Genomic DNA, 14,965 nt, shown 5'->3' on the forward strand with positions numbered 1-14,965 from the left:
AGCCCGGGCCACAGAGCGAGACTCCGTCTCAAAAAAAAAAAAAGAAATACAACATAGCTAAGACAAACTGAATTGAAGCAAGATGCAAAATAACTGCATATGTATTTAGTTTATCTAAAGTAATAGGCACTAAAAGCAGGATTATGGGAAGCCTTTTGGTCATCTCTATGTATTATCTGAATTTTATGTAACATACAATTTTCATAATAAAATATAATCAAAATCAGATTTAGTTGTATAAAATATTAAAGAATTTTAATTGATTCATCACAAAAGTATTAAACAATGTTAATTAAAAATTTTAAATAAAATTAAAGAAACAAGTGCAGAAAATAGCATTAAAATGTTTGCATAATTACATACATTTTAATACTTCCACAATCTTTTGGGAACCCAGGCTTTTAAGTTTTGGAAACATGTTAACTCACAGGCAAATAAACTGAATGCAGATGAATAGTTTCTACATATAATTATAATCTGGAAAACGACTTGCCTATAATCTTACTGCCAGTTAGCAGTTGAATGATTTTTTAGAATCAAAATAATTTGAACAATGTTTTGCTTTTTAAAGTATCCAAGAATTACACTAGAAAAATGTGTGAACATTTAAGTGTATTTACACAGTTCCATGGTCTCTGATCTACCAGCCTATGTATATTTACTAACCTTGGTTCTATTACCATACATTTTGTAAAGACTTTTGCCAGGTATCTCAGAACAAGTAAGGTGCATTTTAAACAAGCAAAAAATTGGAAAATGAAACATCTAATCCAACTAGGCATTTTGTTAATGACATCAATTGTCAGTAACAGGTTCCTAAAGTAGTATTACCAATATTTCCATACAACAAAAATTAGCTAAATGATAATAGTGCAATTACCAAGTATAATTTTAATTAAATCTGATGACAGGTAAACATTTAATTTTATTTTCAAAAAGATTAAACATTAAGCTATTGAATTCTGCTCTACAGAAATGCATATGGGATAATCTTATTCCTTACCATCTTGTTACAAATAAGAAATTCTAAACATTTTCTAAAGATATTCAAACTGAGTTACAACAGATGAGTGCCTATCAAGTGAAGACTTTGTATAGAGAAGTCAGGAATTAGGCTGGGCACAGTGGCTATGACTGTAATCCCAGCACTTTGGGAGGATCGCTTGAACCCAAAAGTTCCACAGAAGCCTGGGCAACATAGTGAGACCCATGCCTCAACTTAAAAAAAAAAAAAAAAAAATTCAGGAATTCCCTTTACAAATTGGGCATAGAAATTACTTGCCCAAGTTTAAATTTGCCTCTTTGCTTCTGATGTGGCATTAGATAATCCTGGTCCAAGAGTGTGCTTTATAAAAGACCAGGTCACATTTCCAGAGAAAAACCACTTTGTCAATACTCTTACATAAGAGTCAGGTAATTTTCCAGTTATAGTTACAAAGTTTCATAATTAAAAATTCAGAGTGCTAATCAGTGAATCACTCTAAGATTTTTCCTTTCTTTGAATCCCCAGATAATTTTCAACAAATTTATTCCTGACTTTTCAACTCATAAGGAACAAAACTGTGATGTGTGTGTGTGTGTGTGTGTGTGTGTGTGTGTGTGTGTGTGTATGAGTGAGTGTTGGTTTTTTTTATTTTGATATTTATTAAATAGTCTCTATTTTATAATAAGGAGCCCTCTCAACTTATCCAGATAGTAACTCCTTTATAACTGAAATCAACTTTAACTATTAAAATTATATACAAGGAAATTAGGAGTGTTGCAGTACTTGGTTGCAAATAACTTGCCATCTGGTGTTGGGTCAGAAAATGCTATTTCATCAGTGCTGAGAAAACAGCCAAACATGAAGCAATTCCTAAAAGAGAAGAAAAGATGATTTAATAATGGAAGCAACTTAACATTCTAATTAACATGAGCATAACTTAAGTAAATGTTCTTGACTTAAATCAACCTTATTTTTAGTAAGTGAAAAAATGCCTTATATTTTAAAGAAGTCTAATGATACCATTTCACAGATGAGAAACTAAGGTCCAGAAAAAATTCTGCTGAGGGGCAAAGGGAACCATCCACCTAACTCTAGTATATCCATGGTATAGAGCAACTAATATAAGATCATACTGCTAGGCCAGGTGCAGTGGCTCACGCCTGTAATCCCAGCACTTTGGGAGGCTGAGGCGGGCGGATCACGAGGTCAGGAGATTGAGACTATCCTGGCTAACACAGTGAAACCCCGTCTCTACTAAAAATACAAAAATTAGCCGGGCATGGTGGCGCATGCCAGCTACTTGGGAAGCTGAGGCAGGAGAATCACTTGAACCCAGGAGGCGGAAGCTGCAGTGAGCCCAGACTGTGCCACTGCACTACAGCCTGGTTAACAGAGTGAGACTCCAACTCAACCAAAAAAGAACACATCATATTGCTAATTAAAAGCAAGATAATTAGAACAAACAAAAAAAATCACCAATTTTAAGCAGTAACCATATATACATATATATATATATATATATTTTTTTTTTTTGAGACAGAGTCTCACTCTGTCACCCAGGCTGGAGTGCAGTGGTGTGATCTTGGCTCACTACAACCTCCGCCTCCTAGGTTCAAGCGATTCTCCTCCCTTAGCCTCCCAAGTAGCTGGGATTATAGGCATGCGTCACCACACCCGGCTAATTTTTTTTTTTTTTTTTAAAGTAGAGACGGGGTTTCTCCATGTTAGCCAGGATGGTCTTGAACTTCCAACCTCAGGTAATCAGCCCTCCTTGGCCTCCCAAAGTACAGGGATTACAGGCATTAGCCACTGCCCAGCCCATATACTTTTTTCAACGAAGACATCCACTGAGAGCTTTAAGAAGGGAAAAACTAATCTGCATTTTGACTACAACTCTCCTTGATCTTGCTTACCTTAGGATTAAAAGTAATAAGGAAATGGTTAAAAGAATTCAACATCTCCCACAACTTGTTTGTGAAAGAAAAAAACAGAATTAATCAAAATTGAGGGATATTCTGTAAAATAACTGGCTTGTACTCTTCAAATTCTTCAATGTCAAAAGACTGAGAAACTGTTCCAGATTAGGGAAGATGAAAATTAAAGAGACGTGAAAACTAAATGCAGTATGTGATACTGGGCAGAAAAAAAAAAAAAAAAAAAAAGCCATGAAGGACATTTGAGACAACAGACAAAAGTGAAATATGGACTGTCAGATAAAAGCATTATATCAATATTAAATTTCCCAAATTTGATAATTGTATCATAGTTATATAAGAGAATATTCTTGTTCTTAAGAAAAACACACCAATGCATGAAGGGGTAAAGGAGCGTAATATATGTAACAAAATAATTCAGGAAGTTTATCTAAACATAGAATGGTAAAGCAAATGAGGTAAATGTTGAACTTAATAGATCTTGACAAAGACTTCTTACTACTCTTGCTGCTCTTTTGTAAGTCTGAAATTATTTCAGAATAAAAAATTAGAATTTGATTCAATTAGAAGACGTAAGTTTCTAATATATTAAATACTATAATTAAATACATAATATGGTAGAACTAGGTTAGATACTGGTATTCCTCATACCAAATTTATATATCTAATATAAAACATAGAAAAGTATTTCATAACTAATCATCAAAAATCTTTAAGATATCAATTTTTCCTACTGATTCCTTTTGTAAGTATGTGTGATTGACTAGGATTTATGGCCCAAGATTGGGTCCCCATAATGGTGTTGGTATTTATTTTTAAAAAGTGGCATAGAATGCAAGAGGCTTGAATAACAGTATTCCAAAGTGTGGTCTTTGGTTTGGTCAAAGTGTGCTTATTGGTTTGTAACCTATTATCTAGACAATGAAATATGTGTAGAAATTGAGAGAGTAAGTGTTGTGAAATTCATCCATGTAACCTAGATTAGGTAAATTAGCAAACAAGCTTGTTTGTGACACTGGAAACTTTAAATAGCAATACATAGTGCTAGTTCAAAGTGTGTACATGGGAATTAAAAATGGAGACTAATTTTTTTGGTTGAGATATATATACTTATATACCGTAAGACTCACCCTTTAAAAGTGTACAACTGAGTGGTTTTGTGTATATTAACAAATATTGTCCAATCACCACCACTATCTAATTCTAGAACATTTTTATTATCCCAAATCCAGTACTCATTAGTTGCTCTCCATCTTTCCTCAGTCCCTGGAAACTACACATCTACTTTCTGCCTCTGGATCTGCCTGCCTCTTATGAACATTTTATATAAATGTAATCATATGATGTGCGATCTTCTGCAACTGACTTACTTCAATTAGCATAATGTTTTCAAGGTTCTTCCACGTTGCAGCATGTGACAGAATTTCCTTTACGGCTGAATAACATCCCATTGTTATTATTGTATCAATATACCACATTTATCCATTAATCACAGATTGTACTTTTTTGGCTTTTATAAATAATCCTGCTATGAACCTTCATGTACAAGGTTTTGTGTGGACATGTTTTCTTTTCTTGAATATATAACCTAGGAGTGAAACTGCTAGGTCACATAACAGTTTAACTCTGAGAAACCATCAGATTGTATTCCACACCAACTGTACCAGTTTACATTCCTACCAGTAATGTACAAGAGTTTGTTTCCTCTACATCCTCACGGACACTTGTCTGTTTTTTGATTACAGTCATCCTACTGGGTATAAAGTGGGATCTCACTATGGTTTTGTGATTTCCCTGATAAAGATGTTGAGCATCTTGTTATGTTGAATTAATCATTTGCAATTCATCTTTGGAGAAATGTCTACTGAAATTCTTTGTCCATTTTTAAATTGGGTTGTCTTTTTATTGTGTTCTAAGAATTTTATGGGTATTAGACCCTCCTTAGACAAATGATTTGCAACTATTTTCTCTCGTTCTATGGATTGTCTCACAAATCCACTTTTTAAGTTATGCTTATGAGTTATAGCAAGTCTTCATTATCTAGTCACTATCAATGAACATGTACAGCTTCTGTAATTTTTCAAACCTTTACTTTGTATAGATTTATTGAGGTGTAATTTCACATCTGCTAAGTCTAATAACAATTTGAGATTGTATTTTTGTTTTGTTTTTCTATTTTTTTCTAGCAATCCATTTTTATTTTATTAGTGTTGATCTGTGACAAATTAAACTAGTCCTTTAGCACAGGTAGTTTGAAAAGCAGTGGGCTAGTATGTTTCAGACCTGGAATGTTGTGCCCTAGACTGAGTACATCTAGTATGGTTTTTCTAGTGCCAATACCTTCCTTAGTCTGACTTTGATAGTATTTATACAGAAGTATCTTACCAATATCCTTCTCTTTAGCTCAGAAGCTGAGAGGTACTAGGAAAGCTATGAACCTAAGGTTCTGGATCTAGATCCATTTTATTTCTTACCTGAGGGTATCAACCAGTCGTCTTGCAATGCGCTTTCTTCTCTTCAGTCTGAAAACCCAGATTCTACTTATCCCACAGACTGCAGGTTCTGGTACATCTGAACATTGCCAAGCCCTAGAACATTCTGTAGAGGTTGGGGATCCTGGACCAGCTGGTTCAGACAGGACACGAAAGGCCTGCAATGATATACAGAAGCATCTACAGCTAACAACACAGATGAGTTCACACTGTTTTTAAAAAAAATTCCTAAAATAAAACAAGTATCAAAAATTTATATCTCCACCAAATATGTTAAAAATATTTTCTATTTCTTAAATTCTTATCCATTTAGTCACACAATGTTTAAAAAAAACTAGTGGTGTTGAGACATTCACACATTCTAGTGCATCCCATAGCATTATGAAACTTTCCTCTTTAATTAAAACAATTGGGCCGGGCGTGGTGGCTCAAGCCTGTAATCCCAGCACTTTGGGAGGCCGAGACGGGCGAATCACGAGGTCAGGAGATCGAGACCATCCTGGCTAACACGGTGAAACCCCGTCTCTACTAAAAATACAAAAACTAGCTGGGCGAGGTGGCGGGCGCCTGTAGTCCCAGCTACTCGGGAGGCTGAGGCAGGAGAATGGCGTAAACCCGGGAGGCGGAGCTTGCAGTGAGCTGAGATCTGGCCACTGCACTCCAGTCCGGGCGACAGAGCGAGACTCCGCCTCAAAAAAAAAAACAATTGTAGACATTAGACTCTTCCTTTCAATAAAGTATATCAACCTCTAGCATTCTCTCCATCCTAAAATGTATATATGACCACCTAAAGAAACCAGTAACACTAAAGATTTATATCTATTAACTATGAAATTTGGTTGGTATTTCAAGTTTCCTAAAAAACATTTTTATTTTGAAATAGATTCATGAGAAGTTGAAAAAACCACTACAGAGGACCATGTATCCTTTCCTGAGTTTTCCCCAATGATTACATCTTCCCTAGCTGGTATAATACCAAAACCATGAAATTACCATTGGTAAAATGTGTGTGTATAGTTTCAGGACACTTAATCATACCTGTATATTCATTTAACTACCATCACAATCAAATACAGAACTATTGAGTCACCACAAAGATCTTCTTGCTCATTATAGTCACATCCACACTACCCCGTCTCCCAACCTCAATCCCTGACAACCACCAATTTATTCCCCATGGCTATAATGAGAATGTTATATATTATATAAATGAAATCACACACCATATGACCTTTTGAGATTGGCTTTTTTCCACTCAGCATAATGCCCCTGAGACTCATCCAAGTTGTTAAGTATATCAATTCTTTGTTCCTTTTTATCGCTAAGTAGTATTCCATCATATGGATGTATCATAGCTTATCATTCACTTAAAGCATTTAAGGACACTTTAGTTGTTACCAGGTTTTGGCTATTACAAATAAAGCCGCTATTAACATTCTTGTACAGGTTTTTGTGTGTACATCAGTTTTCCTTTGTTTTGGCTGGATCATATGGTAAATACATGTTTAGTTTTTTATTATTATTATTAATTTTTAAAGAGACATTCATACAGTATAAAATTATAGCTCAATGACAAGAGGAAAAGTGGAAAACTGACAAATAAGTGAAAATTAAACCACATGCTCCTGAAAAACCAACAGATCAAAGAAATTAAAAGGGAAATTGACAAATTTCTTGAGGCAAATGAAAATGGAAACACAGCATACCAAAACCTATGAAATGCAGCAAAAGCAGTTCTACATAAAAAAGAAGAAAGATCTCAAGTAACCTAACGTTACACCTCAAAGAATTAGAAAAAGAATAAAGCCCAAAGTTAGTAGAAGGAAGAAAATAAAGATCAGTAGAGATAAATTAAACAAGGACTCGAAAAATAGAAAAGATCAACAAAATGAAGAGTTGGTTTTTTGAAAGGTAATAAAATAGACAAACCTTTAGCTAGACTAAGAAAAAAGAAGACTCAACTAAACAGAATCACAAACGAAAAGAGGAGATATTACAACTGATTATCACAGAAGTACAAAGGATCGTAAGAGACTATGAATAATTATATATCAACAAATCAGGTAACCTATAAGAAACAAATTCCGAGAGGCATACAACCTACCTACACCAAATCATGAATAAACAGAAAATCTAAACCAATAGAAAGGAGATTCAATTAGTTAAAAAAAACAAAACAAAAACAACTTGCATAAGAAGGCCCATCTGTAATGACATCACTGCTAAATTCTACCAGACATTTAAAGAATACTAATCCTCAAACTCTTCCAAAAAACTGAAGAGGAAGAATACCCCCAAAGTCATTTTACAAGACTAGAATTAACCTGATACCAACGCCAGAAAAGGACACTACAAGAAAAGTTACCGGCCAATATTCCTGATAAATAGATGCAAACTAGCACATTAAAAGAACTTTTTTTTTTCTTTCTTAAGAGATAGGGTCTCACTATCTCTTATCCATGATCCAGTGGACTTTATCCCTGGATGCAAGGATGGCTCAATACATGCACATCGATGTGTTACACCATATTAACAGAATGAAGAACAAAACTATATGATCATCTCAATACAGAAAAGGCATCTGACATCCTTTCATGATAAGAACTCTCAACAAATTAGACACAGAAGGAATGTACCTCAATATACTAAAGGCCATATACCACAAGCCCACAACTAACATCATACTCAGCAATGAAAAATTGAAAGCTTTTCCTCTTAGATCAGGAATAAGACAAGGATGCTGACTCTCATCATTTCTATTCTACATAGTTCTAGAATTCCTCACCAGAGCAATTAGGAAGAAAAAAGAAAGTCATTCAAATTTAAAGGAAGAAGTTAAATCATCTGTTTGCAAATGATATGAACTTATGCACAGAAAACCCTAAAGACTCCACCAAAAAACTATTAAATTCAGAAAAGGTGCAGGATACAGAATCAACATACAAAAGTCAGCACCTTTTCTATATAGGAACAATGAACTACAAACTATCTAAAAAAGAAATCAAGAAGACAATCCATTTACAACAGCATAAAAAAAAAAAAAAACCCACTTATGAATAAATTTAACCGAGGAGGTGAAAGATCCATACACTGAAGACCAGAAAACACTGATGAAAGAAGCTGAAGAAATCCACATAAATGGAAGGATACCCAGTGTTCACGGCTTGGAAGAATTAATATTGTTAAAATGTCCATACTACCCAAAGCAATCTACAAATGCAACGCAATCCCTATCAAAATTCCAATGGCATTTGCCACAAAAATATAAAAAACAGTCTTAAAATCCTATGGAACCATAAGAGATTCCAAACGGCCAAAGCAATCTACACCAAAGAGTAAAGCTGAGGGGCATTGCACTCCTATTGGCATTAAAACAAAACATAGCAACCAATGGTACAAAACAGATAAAATAAATCCAGGCATTTAGAGTCAACTGGTATCTGACAAACATATCAAGAACAAACAATGGGGCAAGGACACAGTCTCTTCAATAAATGATGTTGGGAAAAATGAATATGCACAAAAGAAGAATAAAATTGGAGCCTTATCTCAAACCACATACAAAAATCAACTCAAAATGGATTAAAGACTTAAAATGACGGACCTGAAACTGTAAAACTACAAGAAAAAAAATGAGAAAAAAGCTTGACATAGGTCTGGGCAATAATTTTCTGGCTATGACCCCAAAAGTGTGGGCAATAAAAGAAAGAAATGTAAAATCAAACTGAAGTTTCTGCATAGCAGAGTGGATAAACACAAACCAACCAACCTACTGATTGACTGGAAAAAATTTTGCATATACAATACTGGATAATATCCAAAATATATAAATAACTCTATAGCAAGAAAACAAATACTCAGATTAAAAAACGGGCAAAGAACCAGAATAGATATTTCTCAAAAGACATACAAATTAGGAACAGGCATATGAAAAATGTTCATTCAACATTACTATTCATGAAGGAAATGCAAATTAAAACAAGATCACCTCACACCTGTCAAGATGATTACTATAAAAATACAACCACCATATGCAGCAATCCCACTTCTGAGTGTATATCCAAAGGAACTGAAATCAGTATGTTGAAGAGAAATCTGTACTCTCATGTTCAAGGCAGCATTATTTGTAGCCAAGATATGTAATCAACGTTAAGTGTCCATCAATGGATGAATGAATAAAGAAAATGTGGTACATATACACATGGAATACTATTCAGGCTTTAAAAAGGAAATCCTGACGTTTGCAACAACGTGAATGAACCTGGAGGACATTATGTTAAGTGAAATCAGCCAAGCAAAAAAGAAAAATAGTGCAACATCTCACACAGGTAATCTAAAGAAGTTGACTTCATAGAAGCAGAGTAGAATGGTGGTTGCCAGAGGGTGGGGGAGTGAGAGATGGGAGAAATGGGGAAATGTTGGTAAAGGGTACAAAGTTTAAGTTAGGATAAATTCTGCAGATCTATTGTACGGCATGACTATAGCTAATGTATACTTGAAAATTGCTAGAGGCTGGGCACAGTGGCTCATGCCTGTAATCCCAGCAATTTGGGAGGCTGAGGTGGGCAGATCACGAGGTCAGGAGATCAAGATCAGCGTGGAAAACATAGGAAACCCCGTTTCTACTAAAAATACAAAAATTAGCCAGGCATGGTGGCACGCGGCTGTAGTCCCAGCTACTTGGGAGGCCGAGGCAGGAGAATAGGCTGAACCTAGGAGGCAGAGGTTGTGGTGAGCTGAGATCGCACCACTGCACTCCAGCCTGGGCAACAAAGCAAGACTCTGTCTCAAAAAAAGAAAGAAAGAAAAAGAAGAAAATGAAAATTGCAAGGGGAGGAGATCTAAATGTTTTCATCACAGTAAGTTGATAAGTATGTGAGGTGAAAGATATATTAGCTTGATTTAGTCATTTTACAATGTATACCTATATCAAAATATCACATTGTACACTATAAATATTTGCAATTTTTATTTGTGAGTTATACCTTTATAAAGCTGAGGGAGAAGGAAAAGGCCAAACTGATCACTTATACTGGCAAAAATACAAACAAGTTGCTTTTCTCTCCAACTTCTAATAACACAAGGAAAAACTATGTCTTCTAGAACATTGCTAATTAGTACCCAAATTAGATTCTAATTAAGGGATAATGACTATTTTGCCAAAAATATTAACGTTCACTAAGCCACATGTTTAAAAACTTCGATTTATAGATCTGCTTACTTAAAATCACTATACTTTATAGTCCAGTTGTGGAAATGATTACATGAACATAAGACTGGCTTACCTATCCTGTTTATATAAAGCAAAATTCCAAATATTAATGGAAATAAATAACTTCAATTATCCACAAGGTCAAGGATATTCCAGTAGAAGAATGCCATTAATGGTAGCAATCTTAAACGCTGAGACTTCTCTCAACTTTTCTCTTTATTTTGCCCGCAAATTATGCCAATAATTTAAAATAAATATACCATACCTGTTTGATGGGTTCTGCAATTAAACACCCAACTACTCTCTTTTCATCAGATATAAAAAGAAAAGTTTTTATTTTGTTTGGACATTTAGGAACAACTTGCTGGAAGCCCAATTCATTATCAACAAGTTCTTGGACATCTTCTACCTAATGATTTTAAAAACCAAGACAGGTGAATGTTTTAAAAAGTACAATAGAAACTATACATATTTATATACACAAAATGTATGATTACTGTTACTTTAGTGTCTTTAATTTCTATTTCTTAAATTGATACACCTCCAAAATTATTTCACTATTGATGCATGTAGCTGCTACTGTGGAAACAAGGTTTTAAGAACCTATTTTAAAGATCACTTTCAGCAGAAATTCAGACACCTGGGAGGGATAAGGAACAGAAAGCATTAAAACAGATTTGTTTTAGCTTTATTCATTATTCATGGTGGCTAGACATCCAACCTCAGAAACACAGGCAACACCAATATAAGAAATAGACCCTGGGGGCCATTAATTTCTCAAACTGAAAGCTTAGTTTATCTTTCACAAGGGAAAGATGAACATAAAAGATAAGCTATGGAGCCTTATCTGCCTTCTTTACTCCTTTGTCCAACAATTCTAAGTTTAGTTTTGTATAAATTGCTACGAAAGTAATCATTAAGCAGGTACCCAAGTGAATTATCTGTCAGCAAAGGCAGTGTGCACTTCAACATAGGTTGATTTCTTGGGGGTGGGGAAATGCAAGAGTTAAAAAGATAATGTTCCATACCTTTTTGATAGCGAAGCTTGGATCATGTGGCAGAACCAACACGATTTTCCCATCCCAAAACTCTGCTACTACACGTTCTTTCTTCCAACCCTGCCAAAGGAAAAAAGGGTCACAGTTTAATTTGTGAAGAGAAAAAAACCAACATTAAATAATTTGATGTGCAGAAGACAAAAGGCTAAACAGTAACAGATATTTAAAAAAGATGAAATCCAACTAAAAGTAATGTGGGAAGAGAAATAAAAGATGCCTAAAACAGGTACCTGGCCTCAACAAGCTTATATCCTATCTGGAGACATGCATATGATTATAAAACAAGGTAAAGAGGTAGTGGTGCGGTGGCTCACACCTGTAATCCTAGCACTTTGGGAGGGCTGAGGCGGGTGGATCACTTGAGGTCAGGAGTTTGAGACTAGAGGGCAGGTAGGGGAGGGGTAGAAGAATAAGCCAAATTCCAAGAAAAGGCTAAATAAAAGTCCTTATATGTTTGTCCCTTATGTTTAACAAGACCACGGAAGGGCACAGTCTTACAACTATTTTAATCTCAATCCCCAGCATAGTGCTTTGGCATGTGGCCCTAGTGTTTGAATGATACTGAAGTATTATGGTACTTGAAAAGGGTTTAAAAACCTTGGTAAGATGTCAATGAGCATAATGGGGAAGGCGGTTAACTTGCCTTCAGGCTAAGGCAACTAACTGAATAAGCAAAGGTGTAGAGAATGGCAAAAAAAAAAATGTGGTGTAACTGACTGACTGGAAAAAATGAGGTTGAAATATTAGAAATAAATTTAGTAAGATCCATATTGACAAAACTATAAAATGTTCCTGAAAGACATCAAAGATATGAATCAATCAGAGGTATACTAAGTTTCTAAGTATACACTAGGTTTATATTATAGTATATACTAAGTTTATATTATAGTATGTACTATACTAAGTTTCTAAGTTATACTAAGATTTTTTTTCCCTAGAAATAAATGGCATTAGTTTGACTACTTTCAATAAAAATTAGAATAGATTTTTTATTTGGGGGGAACATGATAGGCTCCTTTTTTAATTTGAAAGAGTAAATGTGCAGAAAAAGTCAAGACATTTTTTACAGAGAAGGATGAAAGGGAACTTAACCATACATCCAAATACAGTATGGAGCTACGTTTGTAAAAGTATGGCACTGGCATAGGAAATAATGGATGGTGCAGAAGTGTCCAATAACAAGCCCATTTATATGTGGGAATTTGGTATGCATTAAAGGTGGCATTGCTAATCAGTGTGGAAGATAAACCAGTCAAACAGTAATGTTGGCACACTTTGCAGTCCTTTAGGAAGAATATCAACTTAAGATCCATCTCGGACACTATGTCTTGAAAAACTTCCAGTGGATTAAAGGTCTAAATATAAAATTTATAGCTATACATTTTTTTAAATATAGGAAAAACTTCTTACTAATTTTGGGACTGAGATGATGTTCCTGACTTAAGAAACCAAAGGTCACAAATTAGCTAAATAAAAATTTTGTTTTCTTTGTAGCAATATACACCATAAAAAGGTTAAAAAAAATCCAAGTAATGGTATTTGCTTGTATATGCAGAAAATATCTCTGAAAGATATATAGATGAACCTGTGAATGCTGGATGCCTATAGATAGAGGAACAAGGTTTCTGGAAGGGGTACGGAGAAACACTTCACTGGATATACTTTTGCATTCTGTGAATTTCGAATCATGTGAAAGTATTACTATATCAAAAATATAAATTCAAACCTTAAAAAAAGGGACAGGGAGAATGTATTTGTAACACAGGACTAACATACAAAATATATAAAAGATAACACGCCCAGTATGTTTCCATAAATTAAAGAAAGAAATCCAATATAGTATAGTCTGGCTTCATCAGAGATGTGGCTTATTCCAGTGGCAGGAGCTTAGAGCTGGAGAGGGACTGTGTCATGCGACAAGGTGAGCAGGGGCCAGATATGAAGAGATCTGCTGGCCAAGGTAAGGAGTCTCGGTTTTATTCCTAGTGCAACAGAAAGCTGTCAAGTGTGAAGCAGACAATGTCAGAACCTATGTTTTAGAACTTTCTGGCTGATGTAGAGATATCAGAGAGGGCAAGAATTTACATTATACACACATACACTTTCTCTTTTGTATATATTTTATATGCATATATATAGAAAAGGTTGGGGCCAGATTAAAGAGCACCAAACTGCTGGTGGGAACTTTTTCTTTTGAGAAGTATGTAGAATCATACTAGACTTATGTTTTATTTGTGGCTTTTTTTTTTTGAGATGGAGTTTAGCTCTTGTCACCCAGGCTAGAGTGCAATGGCGCAATCTCGGCTCACCGCAACCTCTGTCTCCTGGGTTCAAGCGATTCTCCTGCCTCAGTCTCCTGAGTAGCTGGGATAAACAGGTGGCTGCCACCATGCCTGGCTAATTTTTTGTATTTTTAGTAGAGACGGGGTTTCGCCATGTTGGGCAGGCTGGTCTCAAACTCCTGACCTCAGGTGATCCACCCACCTTGGCCTCCCAAAATGCTGGGATTACAGGAGTGAGTCACCGCGCCCAGCCTAGACTTATGTTTTAAAACATTATTTCTGGTAGCACTATGGGAACCCAGAAAGCAAGCTGTTTCAATAAACAGGCTAAAAACATTGTGAACGTATTAACTATGGCAATAAAAATAGGGGAAAAGGAATGAGTAGCAGGTACAATCATAAAGGTAGGGCCAATGATAGGATGTGTTGGGACTTGAAAGGTATTTAATGAATGGGTGGGACCTTTCCTCTCAGAAAAAACCTGGAGAAGTCATGGAAAGGTTATTTTTTCTAAGGCTATCCATAAAGATAACACTATAGTGGGAAGAGGGTATCTCTTCAGGTCTTTGAATTTTGTATATCTTGACTGTTCAGCTCTGCTCAGAATGCAGTGTTTACAAAATATTTATCCTATATTGAGAAGGTAAGCTTGAAACATCATCATTAAAAGTTAACTTTTCAGGCTAGGTGGTGGAAAAGAAATGCCTCTTTTAAAGCAGTTTTACTTCTAGAACAAACTGAAAGACTATCTTTTGGCTCACCACATATTTGATTCCTTCCAGAAACCTGTGGTGATGCTGTACATGTTGCATTTCATCTTCAGGGTTGGAAGCAGTATATATCATACCACAAGACTTGCACATAGTAGCCCCAAAATGTTTCTGACCAGCATCCTATAATTGGGGGGTATAAAAAGAAGCCCATTTAAATATAGCACAAATAGCTCTAAATTAAGTTCCTATAACCATTCATTCAAATTTCACCTAATTTTTTTTTTTCTGC

General features: G+C 35.2%; 1 protein-coding gene across 1 annotated transcript in view; it reads right to left on the reverse strand.

Annotated features, from left to right (window-relative positions):
- Positions 1–252: 252 nt before the first annotated feature.
- LOC115899663 (N-acetyltransferase ESCO2-like) overlaps positions 253–14,965 on the reverse strand; it is a 29,378-nt gene continuing 14,665 nt past the window's right edge. The window contains 5 exon segments of the mRNA XM_030937868.1: positions 253–1,855; positions 5,394–5,569; positions 10,889–11,032; positions 11,652–11,741; positions 14,725–14,856. Of these exon segments, the coding sequence (XP_030793728.1) occupies positions 1,723–1,855; positions 5,394–5,569; positions 10,889–11,032; positions 11,652–11,741; positions 14,725–14,856 (675 nt within the window). The 3' untranslated portion in view covers positions 253–1,722.

This window comes from Rhinopithecus roxellana, chromosome 9 (genome assembly GCF_007565055.1).
Source record: "Rhinopithecus roxellana isolate Shanxi Qingling chromosome 9, ASM756505v1, whole genome shotgun sequence".
Lineage (NCBI taxonomy): Eukaryota > Metazoa > Chordata > Mammalia > Primates > Cercopithecidae > Rhinopithecus > Rhinopithecus roxellana.